Source organism: Microtus pennsylvanicus, chromosome 1 (assembly GCF_037038515.1).
Source record: "Microtus pennsylvanicus isolate mMicPen1 chromosome 1, mMicPen1.hap1, whole genome shotgun sequence".
In the NCBI taxonomy this organism is placed as follows: Eukaryota; Metazoa; Chordata; class Mammalia; order Rodentia; family Cricetidae; genus Microtus; species Microtus pennsylvanicus.
In genome coordinates this window covers 140,302,730-140,315,525 of record NC_134579.1, presented here as the reverse complement: position 1 = coordinate 140,315,525, position 12,796 = coordinate 140,302,730, and the positions used below count along the sequence as shown (strand labels likewise).

The 12,796-nt window shown below is 46.1% G+C and overlaps 1 protein-coding gene across 1 annotated transcript in view; it reads right to left on the bottom strand.

Annotated features, from left to right (window-relative positions):
* Znf45 (zinc finger protein 45) overlaps positions 1–9,917 on the bottom strand; it is a 31,987-nt gene extending 22,070 nt beyond the window's left edge. Inside the window, 4 exon segments of the mRNA XM_075989394.1 lie at positions 2,924–3,867; positions 4,333–4,565; positions 6,300–6,426; positions 9,903–9,917. Coding sequence (XP_075845509.1) covers positions 2,924–3,867; positions 4,333–4,565; positions 6,300–6,426; positions 9,903–9,917 — 1,319 coding nt within the window.
* Positions 9,918–12,796: the final 2,879 nt, after the last annotated feature.

Sequence of the window (12,796 nt, the reverse complement as noted above, 5' to 3'; positions counted from 1 at the left end):
ACAGATACACCCATACACAACTTAAAATTTTTAAAAGATTTTTGTAAAGTTAAACATAGTCCTACTGTATATCCCATCAATAGTCTTAGATATTTATGAATCCAAAAGAAATGTTAGATTATATATGAAATGGTGTGAAGTGCTTATAGCTGCTTTCTTCATAATCACCAAATTTGGAAATCCAAACACTGTTCAAAGTGGTGAAAGAATAGAGAAATGTGGTGTACCCACAAAAAGAATACTATCCAGCAAAGAATGGGAATGATAGAATGAGGGATAAAGCTGAGTGGGGAAATATTTGCTTAATATGTGAAACTCTGGGTTCAATCACTAGTTACCCCACAAAGCCACATATACAAGATGGGTGAATTAAAGAATTACACCAAGTGAAAAACCTTAGATTCAACAGGCTACAAACCATAGGATCCCATTTATGACATTTTAAAAGAAGTAAACTGTTAGAAGTAAAACGGATCAATGGTTGATATGGGATTCCCCTCTAGATGCTGTGAATATGATTTATACCATTGGTTAATAAAGAAGTGGTTTTAGCCTATGGCAGGGGAGAATAGAGCTAGGCAGGAAAACTAAAATGAATGCATGGAGAAAGAAGGCAGAGTCAGAGAAACATCATGTCGCTGCAGAAGGAGAAAGATGCTGGAACCTTACCAGTAGGCCACAGCCTTATGGTGATACACAGATTAATAGAAATGGGTTAATTTAAGATGTAAGAGCTAGATAGGAATACACCTAAGCTATTGGCCAAATAGTGTTGTAATTATAATATAGTTTCTGTGTGATTATTCGGGTCTGGGCAGCCAGGAAATGTACGTGCAGTCTCTACTTACAATGGGTGCTACAGTAATAATGGAGACCACAGAGAAGTTCAGGGCAGGGGGTACTGGAGCTGTAAAAATATCCATTTAAAGTTATTTTAAATGCTAGTTTTCATGGTTTGTTTAAAAGAAACTTTCTTGTGATTGGTGTGGTGGTGCACTCCTTTAGTCTCAGCATTTGGAAGGCAGGCAATTTTTTTTTTAGTTTCAGGCCAGCCAGAGATACAATGAGATCTAGCCTTCCCCCCAATTTATTTTCGGGTTGGTGTGTGTGTGTGTGTGTGTGTGTGTGTGTGTGTGCGCGCGTGCGCGTGCGCACGCGCGTGTGCCATGCAGCACATGTGGAGGTCAGATGCCAACTTAGGGAAGCCAGTTCTCTCCACCATGTGAGTCCTGGAGTTGAACTCAGGTCATCACATTTAGCACCAAGTAAGTACCTTCACCCACTGAGACAATGTCACTGATCCTGTTTGAGGGTGTGTGTGTGTGTGTGTGTGTGTGTGTGTGTGTGTGTGTGTGTGTGTAATTTCTCTGTGTATTTGCCCTGGCTGTCCTGGTACTCACTCTGTAGACCAGGCTGGCCTTGAACTCATAGAGATTCACTTGCCTCTGCCTCCCAAGTGTTGGGATTAAGCCACCAAACCCAGCTTCCTGTTTGATTTTTTTTTAAAAAAGACAAGGTCCAGACTGGCCTCACATTTACTATATAATTAAACCTGGTGCTGAGACTGCAGGTGTGTGCCACCATATTTGGCCCTACCTCTCGAGTCTGAGATTGCAGGTGTGCGCCACCATATTTGGCCCTACCTCTCGAGTCTGAGATTGCAGGTGTGCGCCACCATATTTGGCCCTACCTCTCGAGTCTGAGATTGCAGGTGTGCGCCACCATATTTGGCCCTACCTCTCGAGTCTGAGATTGCAGGTGTGCGCCACCATATTTGGCCCTACCTCTCGAGTCTGAGATTGCAGGTGTGCGCCACCATATTTGGCCCTACCTCCCGAGTCTGAGATTGCAGGTGTGCGCCACCGTATTTGACCAGGACTCCACACACACTTTTACCTCACTGAGAACATTTATTCCCAAGAACAGATGGAAACTTCTGTTCAATGTTTTTTTTTTCATCTATTGAGATAAAATTCGATAGTCCACATTTAATCTACGAGAAACTCAAGAACAAACCCACACAAAGTGCAATGTGGGACCTACACTTGTTGCCACTGAGGGCAGGACTGACAGGAAATGGACATAAAGCACCTGCTTAGCAGGAGCATTCAGACGTTGGTGCTGGAGAGAATTACATGTGAATTCATTTGTCCAAACTCAGGAAGGCCGAAATGTGACTTGTGCATGTTGGCACTGTTAGCAATCAGAAGCGCTGTCCACGACGCCATGTCTGCACACAGGAACTTTAGTCTGACCGATATTCCCTGTAGATTTTGGGAAAAGAGCATAGACATCAAATTCATACGCTCTGCAAGCCTTCTAGAACACTTCTGAGAACGTCTTTATAGAAACTCTGGGAGAGAATTTGATAAAACCTTTCAAACAATTGTTCCTCACATGGCTTATTGTTAGTATTTTGGTGGGTTGAGGTGGGGGTCTCACACCATAGCTCAAGCTGATCCTATAGAAAACCTCTCCTCTCAGCCTCCTGAGAGCTGCAATTACAACTGTGAGCCATTATGTCTGGCTTTCTTAACAATTATTGAAAGGCACTGGAAAGGCAGGGAAAATTTGACTGTGAATGATGTCTCCCTTCTACTGAAGTGTAAATCCTACTGAACAGGGTTGTGCTTCTAGTTAATTCCAGGTCAGGTTTGTCTTTTCCGGGCATCTCGTCTGCATGGATCTGATTAGGGTCAAGATTCTGAACGAAACAATCAAAGGTACATACTAGTTCCCTCTGATGTCTGGTCTCCCAAACACCATGAGAATCTATGATAACTCTAGCTAACATACACGCCCAATTATGAAATGATTTTCTGTGCTCTTTGACACTTTGGATTAGACGTAAGTTTTTAGAGTTTATTTCCCATATTAATCCTCCGATGAAGAAGGACCCTTGCCACATTCAGCGTCAGCATGGACTCGCTGGTGAATCACGAGGCTCGAGCTCCAGCTGAATCCTTTCCCACACGCCTCGCACTTGTACGGTTTCTAGCCAGTGTGAACCCTCTGGTGGTCGTGGAGGCAGGACCTCTGCCGGAAGCGTCTGCCACACACGTCGCATTGGTACGGTTTTTCTCCTGTATGGACTCTGCGATGAGCTAGAAAATTGGAGGCCCGACAGAAGCCTCTCCCGCACTCCTCGCACTGGTAGGGTCTTTCTCCGGTGTGGGACCTCTGGTGGGCTTGAAGCTGTGAACCCACACTGAAGCCCTTCCCACACTCTGCACACTGATACGGTTTCTCTCCCGTATGGACCCGCTGATGCACCTGAAGACTCGAGAACTGACTGAAGGCTTTGCCACACTTCTCGCATTTGTAGGGTTTCTCTCCGGTATGGATTCTACAGTGAACGTTCAGATCTGAACTCCGACTGAAGCCCTTCCCACACGTATTACATTTGTAGGGTTTCTCGCCAGTGTGGCCTCTCTGGTGAGCCAGAAGGTGTGAGGCCTGGCTGAAGCCTTTCCCACACTCCTCACATATGTAGGGCTTTTCGCCCATGTGGACTCTAATATGAATGTTAAAATCAGAACTCCGACTGAAGCCCTTCCCACAAGCCTCACATTGATATGGCTTCTCTCCAGTGTGGCCTCGCTGATGGTCCAGAAGATTCGAGGCCCAACAGAAGCCTTTCCCACATGCCTCGCATTTGTACGGTTTCTCTCCAGTGTGGCTTATCTCGTGAGCTTGGAGGTGCGAGCCTACACTGAAGCCTCTCCCACACTCCTCACACTTACAGGGCTTTTCTCCTGTGTGCATTCTACAATGGATGTTAAGGTGTGAGCTGTAGCTAAAGCCCTTGCCACAGACATCGCATCTGTACGGTTTCTCTCCGGTGTGGATTCCATGATGGGCACGCAGCTGTGAAAACCAGCTGAAGCCCTTCCCACATTCCTTACACTGAAATGGTTCATTTCCAGAATGGACTCTCAGATCCACTTGAAGATACATGCTCTGACTGAAGCCCGCCCCACCCGCCTCACATTTATGGGGTCCCTCTCCTGTGTGGACTAACAGAGGGGTCTCACCACGTGAGTTTTTCCCAAGAGTCCCACACTCCTCATATTCGTTTGAGTTTTCTGCAGTGGGGACGCTCTGGTGGTGATGAAAGGGTGGCCTGTGAGCGAGATTTCTGAACAGTGTGTCAGGCTGGTGTGATCCGTGTCTCTTGTGCACTCTCTGGCGGCACTGAAGACTTGAGACCCGATGGAAGGTGTCACGGCTCTCACACTTGTAAGGCTTCTCTCCTGGAAGAGCGTGAAGATGGCGGCTGCAACCGGAAATTTTCACACATGTCTCTTCTTCATGGCATTCTCCATGGTGAACTTGAAGAAATGAATTCTGATCAGAATGTTTACTGAAGCCGGCTTCTTCACTCTGGACACCATCCTGTTTCTCCAACGGAGAGCCAGTTTCTCCAGCGTCCCCCATGCAGTCTCGCCCCTGGGTTAACTCCCTTGTAACTTGGTGCCAGATTCGTGAGCAGAGAAGCTCCTCGTGCGGCAGGTACCTCCATCCTACCTCCTGAAGCAACTCCGTCTCATTTAGACTCCTGGCTCCTAAAAGCATAAAGAGAGTTCAGAGAGAGGCAGGGCGTGTGGATGCTCTGTTGACTGGAGCCAGAGTGACATAGTTAAGACCTCAGCCTTCACTGGACCAGAGAATGGTCCCCTTCCCTTTATCATCCTGTGTCTGTCATCTCACCTCCGCACCCTAGAAGCCAAGGCTCCCATACTTATTAATGAGACCCATTTAGAGTCCTACAGAGCATCACAATGACACTGCTCACCACACACATCAATAAATAATAATGTTTTTAAATGTAAGTTAGAAAGTGACCAAGGAAGACAACATTGATCTGTTACCTCCCGCATGTTTGTGTGTGTGTGTATGTGCGTGCACACATGCACATGCAAACACGTGTACACATCCACAGTAGCCATCCAGATGTAGAGGAAGAGCATGATGTTAGTAAGTCCGAGGGAGTCAGTGCAAGTGGAGACGGATGCTGAGAGCAGGATGGACTCCCAAGAGTCGTACAGAGCCCTGGCTGACACCAGCCCCAAAGCTGTGCGCATGCTAAGAAGCAGGGTGGATGAGTCACTCTGTTCTCACCTGTAGAGTCACTGCTGCAGCTAGTCATCAACATCCAAAGCAAGTCTTCTCTCTTGAGTCAGGGTAAAACATCTGGAGTCATGAGCTGATGCCCTGTGAAGAATATAAATATATATTTGAGACAGGGTTTCACTGTAGTTTTAGAGCCTGCCCTGGAACTAGCTCTTGTAGACCAGACTGGCCTCAAACTCACAGAGATCAGCCTGTCTCTGCCTCCCGAGTGCTGGGATTAAAGGCATGTGACACTACCACCCAGCTTTGAAGAATATATTTTAAATCAACACAACGGAGGCCCCAAGTCCTAAAGATATGCATTCCATGGCATCTGCTTCGGGATATCAAACCTATTCTTTCCCAAACTAATATTAGAAGTCAGTGGAACACATACATTGTCTGAGAAGCCCCAAAACATACAGATACAGACTTTAGTACAAATCCGTTGACACATGCCTATGTTCATTACTCCCCTCCATTGTCTCCCAAACAGCTCTTGGCCAGGTCCTAGATAGACAGTCAGGGTATTTTCTTTTGTGTTTTATTACACTTATATTTAGTGTGTTGTTGTGCACACCACTGGTGGTCACAGACAACAGGTGGGACTTGGTTCTCTCCCTCCACAATGTAGGTCCCACGGACTGAACTGGGATCATCAGCCTTGGTACCAGGTGCCGTTACCTGATGACCTGATGACCATGTTTTGGCTTTGACCCTGTTTCATTTAATTTTTTAAATATTTCTTTTGATTTTTATTGGTGTGTGTGTGTGTGTGTGTGTGTGTGTGTGACTGCAGGTGCCCGTGGATACCAAGAGAGGGCAGCAGATCCCCTGGAGCTGGAGTTACAGGTATTTGGGAGCCATCGATATGGGTGGTGGGAACCAAACTCTGGTCCTCTACAAGTACAGAAAGCATTAACTGATGAGCTCTCTCTCCAGTGCCTCAACTTCCTTTAGTGAAAATAATGTTGGTAGAAATGACTCAGAGTGTGCCACCACCCACTAATTGAAACTGTGATTTGAGAAAGATGAAAACATACTACCATGCTTTCAATTTTCTTTTATAAAACTCGGGAGATTCCAGTTCTATATCACATGATGACTAGAAACTATTTCAGGAGCTCCGATCCCTTCTAAGGCCACACTGCATGAACCTATTCTTCAGCGCCAGTGTCTGCCCTCACCCAGTGACACCACATTCCTGAAGGTCTCCAGCATCACGTCGTGGTACAGCTTCCTCTGGGCAGCGTCCAGCAGGCCCAGCTCCTCCTCGCTGAAGACCACAGCCACGTCCCTGAACGTCACCATCTCCTGTGAGACCGAACACTCAACTTCAGCCTTGGTCTTCTGCAAGAAGGACAGCTCTGAGAAATGTGGGGAAGATGAGCAGGGAGCAACCCGGAGTTAAGCGCCCAGAGTCCATGTTTCCGTGTTATTCGCCCACTCTTTGTTACTGTTCCTTTTTGGATTTTGAGACAGGGTCTTGCTTTGTAGCCTTGGATGATCAGGAACTTGAAGACCAAGCTGGTCCTGAACCTGTGTTGATCTTCCCACATTCGCCCCTACCTCCCATGTGCTGGGATAACAAGTGTGAATCACCATGACTGATAAATTCACCTGCTTAATCATATAATTTTTAAATGTTTTTGATACTGGGAAATGATAGCTTGAACCCAGGGCCTCATGCATGTGAGGCAACAGCTCTACCACTGAGCTATATCCCCCCGCCTTTTTCTTCTTGCACAGTTGTATACAGGAGAGCGTCCCGACCGGAACACTACTGGCATTATATGCCAGTACTCTGCAGCTGTGGGGGCTGTCTAATGCACTGTGGGATGCTCACCATCATCTCTAGCTTATATAATAAACACCCCTGGATCCCCCAAAGCAGGTGGCATAACTGTTTCCACTTGCTGTCTGGGGGTGAGATCCATGTACTTTAGACTCATCATGGCCAACGGGACTGCTTTAACTTTACATCTGGGAACTGGTCACTACTGGAGCCCAGAACATTCAGGGTCCCCAGACAAACCACAGTCATCCCAGATGAAGATCCATCCAAGAGTGAAGCAGGAAGAGTATCTTTGTCTCAGCATCTTGCACCCCACCTCCAAGATAAGGTCTTGCACGGAGTCTGCTGGATGTTGACCTCCTGGGCAGACCTCAGCGGTTGTCTGAGCTTCAACCCTCCCAACTCTTTGGAATGCACTAAAACAGGTGCCGCCTCACAGGGTGGCTCTGAGGAACCTGGCAAGTTCCCTTGTATGACTAGACTTTTCAACCTGAATACATTGTTCTGCCAATAAAACACATTCACGTAGTAAATGGAAACTTGGAAATCAGTTAGTAGACACAGCCAGGGTATGACTCAGCTATGAGAAAGGAAATCCTAGCTTATGTGAAAATGACCATCTTCTATGATTAATTAGAACACGTTGAACAATATGTGCTCCATGCAGAGCAACCAAAGTATCCTATGTCAAAAGCATGTTTTAGGGGCTGTAAAGATGGCTCAGTAGCTAAGAGCACTGGCTGCTCTTCCAGAGGACCCAGGTTCAATTCCCAGCACCTACAGCTGACTGTGACTCCAGTTCCAGGAGATCCGATGCCCTCTGTCTTTTGCCTTTGTGGGCACCAGGCACACACGTGGGGCACAGACTTATATGCAGGCAGAACACTCGTACAAATGAAATCTGTAATGCGTTTTAATTTAGTATTCCTAAATAACAGGAACAGTAACGAAACTTCCTTGAATTTCTTCTGAAGGAGAGTATTCATTTATGTAAATATTACTAGAACATTCGTTAACACATTAAAACTGCTAAACTATTTAAATATCTGTGGATAGAAAAAAACATCTGTTGCAAGTACCTCTTCCATGACAGATTATGTAGATTTATGGGAGCATGATGTCATTGAAAACATGAAGTAAAAGCCAGAAATCTCAGCACTGAGAGTCAAGCAGGAGGATTGAAACTTTGAGACCAGACTTAGCTACACAGTAAGACTCCGCCTGTTAAATAGAGAGAGAGAGAGAGAGAGAGAGAGAGAGAGAGAGAGAGAGAGAGAGAGAGGATTTGAAATACAGCTCAGTGACAGAAGCCCCACCTAGAATCCCCTAGTGAGGGGCTGGGGTGTGGCTCAGTGGTAGAGCCCCTGCCTAGCACAAGGAAGGCCTTGGATTTTATATTCAGTACTGAAAAAAAGAATTAAGGTGTATAATATTGCTTGAAAAGGTATAATTTTAAAGTTTTATCTATACTATTATTACAAATAAAGCATTGTGTCATGGAAAAAAGAAGAAAGGAAATTTGGGAAGAATATTATTTTAAGGTGTATGCTTTTTGTTTATGCTGCATTTGTTTAACTCTATGAAGCTGTGATTTTTTTTGCCTGTCTAAAACACCTGATGGTCTAATAAAGAGCTGAACGGCCAATAGTGAGGCGGGAGCAAGGATAGGTGGGGTTGGCAGGCAGAGAGAATAAATAGAAACCAAGAAGAGGACAAGCAATGCGAGAACAATGGGAAGAAGATGTCAGGGGCCAGCCACCCAGCCAGACGTGGAGTAAGAGTTAAGTAAGATCACAGAAGTCAGAAAAGCAAAAAGCCCAGCAAAAGGTAGATGGGACAATTTAAGATAAGGTAAGCTGGCTAGAAACAAGCCGAGCTAAGGCCAGGCATTTATAAGTCAGAAAAAACCATGTGATTTACTTGGGAGCTGGGTGGTGGGGCCCCCCAAAAAAGCCAAAAGAGTAAAACATCCCAACAACAGAAATTGGGTGTTTTACAAGCAAAATGACAGTAAATGTGGGTTTATTCAGCATTTCCCACTTTTCCATACTGGGTTCATTTATCCAATTTCAAGGTGATTATTAGATTTATTTATTCTTATTATATATATGTATATATATGTGCATGTGTTTTGCTTGCCTATATGGTTCTGTAACATATACATACTTGGTGTCCATGGAGGGCAAAAGGAAAGTCAGGTCCCCTGGAACCGCAGCTATGCAGAATTGCAGTCACCGCATGGCTGCTGGGAACCAAACTTGGTCTTTTACAATAACATTCTTAACTGCTGAACCATATCTCAGTCCCTTGAGGTAATTTTTAGAAATAAAAAGAAATTAATATATATTAAAATAAAAAGTTTAATAAGCAACAAGTTCTTGTTTCAAAAACAAGTTATTTTATGTATATGAGTATTTTGCCTACATGCACGTCTATGCACTGCATGCAGAGGCCAGAAGAGGGCAGCAGATCCCCAGAACCTGGAGTTACAGATGTTTGGGGTGCTAGGAATGGAACCTGGATCCTATGCAGGAGCAGCCAGCACTGTTAACTGCTGAGCCACCTCTCCAGCTCTGCCCAACAAGTTTTCAAACACCTCTTGTTCCCCTCTATTCTTCCCCAGAGAAAAAAGCGAGATGTCAGAATCCTTGAGAAATTAGACTACACTTTCTTGATGTTGTTTGTTTTGTTTTGTTTTTTTGTATTTTGGAGACAGGGTTTCTCTGTGTAACAGTTCTGACTGTCCTGGTAGACCAGGCTGGTGATCACCACCACCAGTTAGACAATACTTTGAAACTTAGAAAAAGCCCAATTTGGCCAGGCAGTGATGGCACACGCCTTTAATCTCAGGACGCGGGAGGCAGAGGCAGGCAAATGCCTGTTAGTTCAAAGTCAGTTTGGTCTATGCAGTAAGTTCCAGGCCAGTCAGAGCTATCTAGTGGTACCCGGTCTCAAAAGAAAACGAAACAAAAACAAACGAAAAAGCTCAACTCACCTTGGCCTTGGTCATCCTGTTGTCTTCCTGGGACACAGCTGAGTCTGGGGAAGACATAATCCGGGAGAGAAGACAGCCCATGCGAGTCTGGTCATCCGTGCTTCCAGCCCATATGTGGCTGCTTTACATGTGTGGCTTGATGACAAGAAGGAGCCGGATTTCAGTCACAGCTCACACTGTCTACTCAGGACCCTGTAAAGGAGACCCATGCCAGACACACACAACACGTCCTATGGGTCTCAGGACTGCGGTTCTGTTCTAGGGCCAGCAGAGAGAGCAGAAAGTGCTGTCTGCACTCAGAGCATTGACCCAAGGGGTGGAGTTGGGTTGAAAAGTATGTGACCCAAATAAAGGGCACCGGCAGAGGCGGGGAGAGGAGAGGGCTTGCGCTCATTTGCGGTTGGCGGCTTGGTTCAGGTTCCCCAACCCCCTTGGCACCTAGGAAGCAGCCGCAGCAGAGAGCTGGACCCCCAGCGGGAATAGCCGGTGACCTTCTTGGATTCCTCTTTCTGTCTGGCAATCATTATGCACAGGCTTTGCTGTTGATAAAAGGTAACACAGTCCCCGGATTTCCTTAGAGGAAGCCCCACTTTTCATGAGTCCCATTCCCCAAGGAACACCAAGGTCTAATCGCAAGCCACAGCACCTATCCCGGCTGCCTGGTGGGACAGCCACACGAACCATGCTTACTCATTGGATAACTCCTCCTGAAGGCCCACTGCTGGCCACTCAGAGGAGGACACGATGGGGTCCATGAAACAGAGGTCCCTGCACCCTGCTAGTGTGGAGAAAATAAAAATGAAGAAATGCAAACAAGACTCACACTCTAGTGACCATGCACCCGCAGAAGAGCAAAGGAAGGCAAGCACCTTTTTTATAACTACACTGTTTTATTTTGTTTGAGTCAGGGTCTCACTACATAGAGTAGCCTACACTAGGAGAGTCATCTTGGCCTACACAAGGTTCAGTCGCATACACGAGGATTGCTGAACTGTCCACTCTGTGTGTTTTTGAATGGCAGTCCTAACAAATGAATAGAAAAGTTCCTCTCTTGGTCTTCATATACAAACACAGTAAATTTGAAGTCCTGCTGAGTAAACATCCCAAAAAGAAGGCTCCCTGCCGCTCACTGACCTGCTAATCTTACAGGATGGAGGAGCACCAGGTTCAGTAAGCCTGTCTCAGAAGATATAGTGTGTGTGTGTGTGAGAGAGAGAGAGAGAGAGAGAGAGAGACAGAGAGACAGAGAGACAGAGAGAGACAGAGAGAGACAGAGAGAGAGAGACAGAGAGAGAGAGAGGCCTCCACACACACGTATCACACCTACACATACATACACACAGGCATGCACACATGAGCACACACAGGCACACACACATGCACATTATTCAAGGGCAAAACAAAATGCACTGGGAGAGGAAGGAAAGCAGGAAGACTTTCAAAAACTGAAAGACCCTCGACGAGGACCTTTTTTCGGGAGGAGACCTCCCCAACGCCAAGGAACAGGCCGAGACCGCACTGATGCAAATCGCAAGAGGTTTATTGAGTAGACACAGGTACCTGCGGTGGCAAGATCTCTCGGAAGATTTGCGCGCCTGCCAACTGGAGGGTGGGCTTTTTATAGGGAAGAGCAAAAAGCAAGTTTACAGAAGCAAAAGGGTGGTTATTGGGATGAGGCGGGGGGCATGAATGGTTTCCTCTCTCAGCATGGATGTCTGGCAACAGTCATCCTGTTCCTATCTTATAGATATCCTGTTTTGCAGTCAACCTGCTTTGTTGATGTCCTATCTTATTGATATCCTGCCTTGCAGTCTTCCTATCTCATAGACATCCTGCTCTCTCAAGCACATGGGATGTTCTTACGAGAGCAGGCTGGCTGCTGATTCGGAGAATTTTTTTTTTAAGCAAACAGGACGTTTCCCCGGGAGCATGCTAGCTGCGGGTTTTGAGGAGGGGGTCTTTAGAGTCTTTCAAAACAAGACAGTAAGAGAGTGACTGTCACACGGGAGTTCATTTTACTCTATCTGAGAGTATCTGGAAATTTCCACAGTGAAAGAAAGCACTGTGAATACTCTGACAACCATTTCCCAGACCCACTTGTGAACGCCACACTCTTTCTTTTTGAAACAGGTCTGGGGCTACGGAGTAGGCTTATCAGGGAAGAACACTGGCTGCTCTTGCCGAGGACCCGGGTTCTGTTCCCAGCACCCACTTGGAGGCTCACACTCATCTCTAACTCCAGTTTCAGGGGATCCCATGCCTTCATCTGAACACTCCAGGTACCAAGCATGTACACAGTACAAGACTTACATGCAAGTAAAACACTCCCACACATAAAGCTAAAAATGGAAAAACAAAACAGGTCACAGAGGGACTGGAGAGATGGCTCAGCAGTTAAGAGCACATATCGCTTTTGCAGAGGGTGTGAGTTTGGTTTGCAGCACCCACACTGGGTGGCTCACAACCACCAATAACTCCAGCTGCAGAAGCTCCAACACCTGTGGACTCCATGGACACCTGCTGCCCACTGACAGGCGTGTGTTTGTGTGTGTGTGTCTGTGCAGGAATGGGTGTGGGCATATGCACATACTCATAATTTCAAAAAGTAAAAATATATCTTTGACAATTAAAAATTCCTTAAGCAGTCAGGCAAAAAGGTCGGAAAAAGCAAGGTGTGGCGGCACACACCATAATTTCAGTTCTGAGGTGGGGGCATTGCAGGGAGAGCCTAGTGGGTTCTAGTGCATGCAGGCTACAGATCGAGATCCTACCTCAAATAAATAAATAAAAATTGTCATAACATCTCTGACACAAGTGCTGCATCCACATGCAGGGTGACAAATTTCCGTGATCATGAGAACACTGCATGTACCAAGAACTATACAAACATACAA